Source organism: Macaca nemestrina, chromosome 1, assembly GCF_043159975.1.
Source record: "Macaca nemestrina isolate mMacNem1 chromosome 1, mMacNem.hap1, whole genome shotgun sequence".
Lineage (NCBI taxonomy): Eukaryota > Metazoa > Chordata > Mammalia > Primates > Cercopithecidae > Macaca > Macaca nemestrina.
The window spans coordinates 106826238-106834213 of record NC_092125.1 but is presented as its reverse complement, the minus strand read 5'-3'; the positions used below and the strand labels follow the sequence as shown (position 1 = coordinate 106834213).

At 40.1% G+C, this 7976-nt stretch overlaps 1 protein-coding gene across 2 annotated transcripts; it reads left to right on the top strand.

The window, feature by feature from the left end:
• The first annotated feature begins 353 nt into the window (after positions 1-353).
• LOC105497910 (small proline-rich protein 3) lies at positions 354-2408 on the top strand. Of its 2 annotated transcripts, none has more exons than XM_011769439.2 (2): positions 354-398; positions 1578-2408. In XM_011769439.2, the coding sequence occupies exon 2, from the start codon at positions 1597-1599 to the stop codon at positions 2080-2082; it is 486 nt and encodes a 161-aa protein (XP_011767741.2). In that variant the 5' UTR covers positions 354-398; positions 1578-1596; the 3' UTR covers positions 2083-2408. The 2 variants fall into 2 exon arrangements, with proteins under 2 accessions (XP_011767741.2, XP_011767742.1); XM_011769440.1 differs by lacking the exon at positions 354-398 and having other exon boundaries at positions 1597-1768; positions 1982-2082.
• The last annotated feature ends 5568 nt before the right edge of the window (positions 2409-7976 follow it).

Genomic DNA, 7976 nt, shown 5'->3' with positions numbered 1-7976 from the left:
TTATTTCCGTGTCCATTTCAACCATGAAGAAGTCCAATAGGACTAATCTGGCTAAAGATTAGGCCCCAGGCCAAGAGGCATGGCTGTTTCTGGTCCTAGCAGTATGGAACTTCCTCCTAATTTAATACATTGCCATTCAAGAAGCCCACTGCCCACAGCAACCACACCACAAAGGGTGGACAGTGAGTCAGGCCCAGGTGACATCACTGTCAGAGCTTAAGTGACAAAAATGTTAAGCCAGAGATATTTATCACAAAAGTTGGAATGAAGGTAGAGCAGTCTTTTAAAAAAATCCAATTATCTTAAGGCAGGGCTCATTTTCTATATAAATATCAGCTAACAAGAGACTCTTCACCAGATCCCAGAGGCTGAACAACTCAACCTTCTCTGCACAGTGGGTGAGTCTCCCCATTGGGAACATCTTAATATTCTCCTATCGATTCTTTGTTTTGATGGAGACCTCTTTGCTATGCAATAAATATATTTATTTTAAAGGCAATAATAACTTTTGTTTAAGGTGACCTTATACATATTTTGACTTTCCACTCAGATCACAGCTGTGGAACTTGGGATCAGAAAAGGGGAGTGATTTCTGTAAAGGCTCGTTAAGTTAGCAAGACAATCTACCCACTTCAAGAGTACTCTCCTGTCAACATGTATTGGAAATTTTTAATTTAGAGGGCATTACATTGGCAATTTTGATGATCAAAAGATAAGTTTTTCTTTATTCCACGGATGTATAATCCATCAGAAAACATATACTTGACTAAAATTTGCAAACATGGGGAGTGATTAGTAGAGAGGGAAAGCAGGTACCATGCTGTGGCAAAACAAGAAAGGGCCATGAGAGATGGGCATGTGTGGGGAGGCAGCAATGATGTGGAGAGCCTGCCAGAGAGCATGTGCAGTGGACACAGGGTGAACGGAGGTTCCCAGGTGGATTGTTGGAGCCTAAGGGGGAAGTTTAGATAAGAGTTTTCCTGGGAGAACTATGGTACTCTATGAGGAGGACATGAGTGAGTAGATTCTAGACTGCTGACGTTACAATCTTTCCAAATCATTGAAAAACTGAGGTGTCACATCAATCTTCAGCCAATGACACACAGCCAAGAGTGGTATTAAAAGTGATTTAATCAGGGCAGAGCAAGAAACATGAATTTCTTTTCACTCGATTCCTCAGATGAACCCTGAGCAGCTGAAGACCAGAAAAGCCACTAAGACTTTCTGCTTAATTCAGGGGCTTAGAGGATTCTTCAAAGAGTGTGTAAGCGAAAGCTTCAGAGTATATATTTGCATATTTGTATGTGTTTTCATGTTGTACGTAGGTTTTGAGATGTAACAGGAAGAAAAGAAGCATAGAGAAAGGCTCCACTTAAAGGATGTGGAAGAAGTCAACTTTACCTTATTCCCTGGAAGATATGTAGGGATCATCAAAGCATCCCATGATCTCAAATTCAGGGAAAAAGAAAGAAAAGAGGCTGTCAGTTCTGAAGGAGAATGAAATGAGAGATATTTGTCATTAAACTGGGCTTCATTCCTATTTAATCAAAGCACTGAATCAGCTGTTTTGTCTCTAGGTCCAGCATCCTTTGAAGCATGAGTTCTTACCAGGAGAAGCAGACCTTTACCCCACCACCTCAGCTTCAACAGCAGCAGGTGAAACAACCCAGCCAGCCTCCACCTCAGGAACCATTTGTTCCCATAACCAAGGAGCCATGCCACCCAAAGGTTCCACAACCTGGAAACACAAAGATTCCAGAGCCAGATTGCACCAAGGTCCCTAAGCCAGGCTACACCAAGGACCCTGAGCCAGGCAGCACCAAGGTCCCTGACAAAGGCTGCACCAAGGTCCCTGAGCCAGGCAGCACCAAGGTCCCTGACAAAGGCTGCACCAAGGTCCCTGAGCCAGGCAGCACCAAGGTCCCTGACAAAGGCTGCATCAACTTTCCTGAGCCAGGCGCCATTAAAATCCCTGAGCAAGGTTACACCAAAGTTCCTGAGCCAGGCTACACAAAGGTACCAGAGCCTCATCCTTCAACGGTCACTCCAGGCCCAGCTCAGCAGAAGACCAAGCAGAAGTAATGTGGTGCACAGACAAGCCTTTGAGAAGCCGACCACCAGATGCTGGACACCCTCTTCCCATCTGCTTCTGTGTCTTAATTGTCTGTAGACCTTGTAATCAGTACATTGTCACCCCAAGTCATAGTCTCTCTCTTACTTGTACCCTAAAAATATGTACTATGAAGCTTTTGCTTGTACACACTCTGAAGAATCCTGTAAGCCCTTGAATTAAGCAGAAAGTATTAGTGGCTTTTCTGGTCTTCAGCTGCTCAGGGTTCATTTGAAGATTCGAATGAAAAGAAATGCATGTTTCCTGCTCTGCCCTCATTAAATCGCTTTTAATTCCAGTCTTGGCTGTGTGTGTCATTGGCGGAATCTTCCTCCTTCCTTGTTTCCCCATTGTGAGTCAGGACCTGTAGACAGAGAGGAGTTGGTGTAGAAGTCATCTATCTAACCCCAGTACTGTTTGTTTCTATGGGTGTGTGGGGGTACACTTGAGTGACCCTGGAATGGAAATGGGCATTGTGTGATGGTGCACAGAGATTGTCACTTTGGGCAGCCACAGGCTCTCCTCTTGCACTGGACTGAGTCATGCCTGACTCCAAGCCACCTGTTCCAAGACACCTTTGATCCTCAGTATCGTGACAACAAATCTCCTGTCTGTTCCAAGAAAACTTTACTCCTACGTATTTTGACTTGATAGTCTATTTTTCTTCATTTGTTTTACCTTCTAGATACCCCACCACACACACACACAGACACACACAGACACACACACACACACAGTCATTCACAAAGAGGCACATTCATTGTAAATAGCCACACACTCACATAATCACTCACACAAGCTCTACCCCCTCTAGCTCAGACAATGTTTTTTTTTCTAAGCAACTCTTACGTGCAGAGATCCCTAAAGACGGACCAGCGAGAGAGAGAGGAGGATACACAGTGCCTCCCTTGTAGAATTTGCAGTCTTGTTTACGAGGTAGGATATTCCCACCCCTCTAATACAAATGAGTACACAACCATACATACATACACACACACACACACACACACACACACACTCCCAGCGGTGTTCCAAAATAACCCTCAGAAATCTATTAAGTGATTTTTAAAAGGAGATCAGTTTAAACAGGGATTACAAGGAGAAGGAGTGCTTGATCCAATTTACGTGAATTATTAGCAACAAATTTGTCAGTTAGAGAGCAGGTCATTAAGCTACAGAATTTCAGGCAGGAGTAAAAAGAGAGTTAAACAGTACATAATAGAGTCCCTACATTTCAAGATCAAAAACCGATTTCCAGAAAGGCAGAGAAAAGTAATTAAGAACAATCAAAAATTATTTCTGAATCACACTTGGAGTCCAGTTCCCTGGGTTCCCAGCCAGCCCTCTACTCTTTCTCCTGCAGCCTAGTCTTGATTTCAGGAGTGACTGAGAAAGTTTGTGGTCTCTGTTGAGCTGATCTGGAATAGCAGGGAGCTGTTTCCAGAAGCAGTGAAGCCAACATAAAATTTCAGAAGGGTCATTGCAGTCACTGGGGGGTGAACCTTATTTTTCGAGAAGGTGGGTGGGCCATATCAAACAGGTGTGAGGTAGGTGATAGGTAGCACTTGCACAGTATAGCATTGGCAAGAACTCAGAGACATCTGGAAACTGTAGACAGAAATTGTCCAGCAAGGTAATGAGTAGTTGACAAACTGGCAGGAGGGAGTAAAGTCACTCAGGTCTGCTAGATATGTAGGTATTAAGATGGCTTCATATTATTGCTGATTTCAATGATGGAAAAGTCTAGAGACAGCTCTAGGACCAATTACAATTAAATAGGCTGATCCAGAATGGAGAAATGTGTTCTATAGTACGCAGCTATTATGAATATAAAGTAGTTCAAACATTTTAAAAGGGAGTTTGGATGGGAAGAACAAAAAGATTTAAAGATTTCCCTGACCTTTGAGCCATGAATTCTATTTTAGAAATTCATTAAGAATTATTCATGCATGTACACAAAGATTTATACATCCAGATATTCATTTCAGCATTGTATCTAACAGTAAAATGTTGGTAACAACATAAATGCATGCTAGTGGATAACGGCATCCAGAATTGATGGAGTGACCATGTATTAAAATTACACAGCATCTATTAAAGGAAATATTATAGAAGAATTATTCATCTTATTGAAAAATGATGAGGTTATATTTAAAAAGTAAGCCCCAAACAACATAAGCAAAAAAGAATCTTATGAATAATATATGCATGAAATTGGATTTATATTAAAAAAATCGTGATACAAAATTCAGCAAAATATAACTGGTTATTTCTTCCGGTTCACATGATAGTGTTCATTTGCTTTTTTGAATGGCTCTGTTTTTTCTTATTATATAATATGTAAAGTTATTTCATTTTTAAAATATTTTATCATGATATTAAAAATGCAGAAGTCAGTGAAGATGCTGCTGAGTTAAGGAAAAATATGTGTCCTGCTTATTGAGAACATTCCTCAGGTTCTACACATATCCCAGATGAACAGTACAATGGTGGGGGCCTCCCTTCCATGTTGAAGTAGGGTCCATGGAGATAAATGCTTCAACATGCCTGGTAGAAGACTGATGTCAAGGAACCCTAAACCTCTAGAGTAAATGGAGAGGACAAAACTACTCTCCTATCTTCTCACCCTTCGTCCCTTCACTCGTTCTTGCTTCTCTACAAAGGTTAGTTGGAAACCTTTACCGAAAAGTGCTTTGTAAGCACAGACTCCATCAAATCAACCTTAGCCTCTTAAAAACTGTCTGGTCACATCTGGGTCCATGTGTCATTTTCAACTATGACATTTCAGTTAAAGCCTTGCTTATATAACCAAGATTTTCAGTTATATCCAGTTACAAGAAGGACAAGTTCCTATTGGACATATGCAAATAATTATGTTGTCATGAAAATAAGAATCCTCAATGAGTGCCAAATTCTAGAGGGATGAGGCAAGGAGAAAATGACACGTGCTCTATTTTTGTTTATAAAAGTAGAATCTAATTATTGTTGCAAGTTATGGATACTATAAAAGAGAAAGAAGTGTCTTATAATCCATTCAGAAAATAGAACACAAAAGAATCAACAATGTTTCAAGTAACAATCCATATATAGTATAATTATGCTTCATCAATTCATCTGGTACCTGAAACTAATTTTTGTTCTGCCTGATCTTGGGTTAGCAGTTTTATCAACCCATCAGCTTCTCCAATAGAGTTCTGGATATCCTTACTCAGTCTAGTGGGATGGTCTTAAAGTCATTTAAGCAATGCCATCAGAAGCCTGTGCCCTAGTGTATCTGTTATAGTTTTTTTTCCATGTGTCTCTGAGACTTTTCCTTTTTATTTAAGATTAAGCACTTTGGCTTGTAGCTTATTAAAAACGTTTTCATACAGGAACCAGAGTAAAACAAAAACTATCTGTGGATGACAAGACTTAAAATGGCTATGGTTAAAGATATGATCATGTGTTTGGAATTTATTCCTTCCAGTGGGTTCTTGGTCTCACTGACTTCAAGAATGAAGCCACGGATGCTTCCAGTGAGTGTTACAGCTCTTAAAGATGGTGTGTCCAGAATTTGTTCCTTCAGATGTTCAGATGTGTCCAGAGTTTCTTACTTCCAGGGGGTTCGTGGTCTCACTGACTTCAGGAGTGAAGGTGCAGGCCTTCGCAGTGAGTGTTATAGCTCTTAAAGGTGGTGTGTTCAGAGCTGTTTGTTCCTCCCGGTGGGTTCATGGTCTCCCTGACTTCAGGAACGAAGCCACAGACCCTCGCAGTGAGTGTTACAGCTCATAGAGGTAGTGCAGACCCAAAGAGTGAGCAGTAGCAAGATTTGTTGTGAAAAGTGAAAAAACAAAGCTTCCACAGCATGGAAGCACACCCAATCTGGTTGCCACTGCTGGCTCCAGTGGCCAGCTTTTACTCCCTTATTTTTCCTTGCCCATGTCCTGCTTATTGGTCCATTTTATAGAGCGCGGATTGGTCCATTTTACAGAGTGCTGATTGGTCCATCTTTACAGAGTACTGATTGGTGCGTTTACAAACCTTTAGCTAGACACAGGGTACTGACTGTTGTGTTTTTACAGAGTGCTGATTGGTGCATTTACAAACCTTTAGCTAGACACAGAGGGTTGATTGGTGCGTTTTTACAGAGTGCTGATTGGTGCATTTACAATCCTCTAGCTAGACAGAAAAGTTCTCCAAGTCCCCACTGGATCCAGGAAGTCCAGTTGGCTTCACTTGTCAATAGGAGTTTATTATTAAGTAATTGACAGGGAAATTTGGTTGTCTCTGTAATAGATATTTAAAACAACAACCAGATTTGTAACTAAAATTATCCCAACACATACCCTGAGCAGTGGAGATATCGACAAATTCCTATGAATGTCATACAATTTCTGAAATAGTCATATTAAAAATATTTACCCATGCAAATATCATATAGAGAAGGTTAAGCATCTCTTCTCATTTGACAACACATTTAATGCAATTGAACTATGAAAAACCATTATTTTGTTTAAAATGTCTCTTTTTACAAGTTGAAAGAAAAAAATCTTTCACGATTTTCCAGGGACCCTCTGGGAACTATCAAGGTCAATTTGAGATCAAGATTTCATTTCACATTTTATTTTGGGAAGGCAAAACTGCCAAAAATGTTAAAAGGGTTGAATACTTAACTAAATAAGATTACTGATCACTATGAGACCATACTTGCCTACCTAGTTAACCAAAGTGACTATAAAAAACTGCAAAAGTAACTATAGGAAGGAATCTTATTGTAAAATACCTTAGTTTTTTTTTCAAAGAGAGAAGACTTGGTTGTTTAAAATAGTCAGAACACGACAAAGGTCAACATAAAGCATAGCACGTCATTCTGATAAGGCATAGAACTTTTGTTTCCCAGGCAGTTACATACAAGGTAAATTACACAAACCATTTTATAATCTCTCATTTTTTTCTTTTTTCCCTCTGCATTCCTCTAGTCAATCTTGGCTGCCACAATCACAGACAAAAAGCATAAGGACCTTTCTTTTTCTTACATCTGTGGTGGAAACTTTAGCAGTAGACAGTACCTGCTACAGGCATGTCAGATAGATGCATTTCAATCTCATAAGGAGCAGGACATCCAACCGCGTGGTTACAACTCCTGGCTGACTGACCACTGTGCAACTATAAACCTTGATGATCAAATGCAGGAAGGTCCTTGGTTATAATAGACACGATATGGCAGTAGGATGCCCAACATGCTACCGTGCGCTGTGAACAAATGTATATTACCCTTTTTGTTGTAGATGGAAAGTTATTAAACAGAGTCTAAAATTACAGCCATTTTCTGTTGCGGTTAAAGAAGTAGGCATTCTATGGTAGATCCAAATTATCCTGGAGAATGCCCCACCCAGAAACAAGGGAGACACTGAGGGGACTTATGAAATACTCAGACTAAACCACATCTGGATGTGACCACCACTCCTTTAACCCCAGTGTAGGTGTCCAACAATTTGTGTACAAAACATGGCTAACTGTGCTCTCAGGCCATTAGTACACAATGGCAACAGTAAGCATGGTGGATTAAACAATATTGGTGTACCTGACAAAAAAGGGCTTTAGGGAACATAGGTGCTAATATAAACATTGTGGGACAATCTAAATTTCCCACCCTTTCTTAAACAGCTTTATGAAGCTATAATTGACATACTATACAATTCACCAATTTGAAGTATACAATTAAATTAATATATTCACAGATATGTGTAACCATCACAACAGTGAATTTTAGGACAATTTCATCACTGAAAAAAGAAAAATGCCACCTTCAGCTATTGTCTTCCTATTTTTTTACCCTCTCCCTCAACCCTAAGGAGCCACTAATCTACTTTCTGTCTCTGCAGAT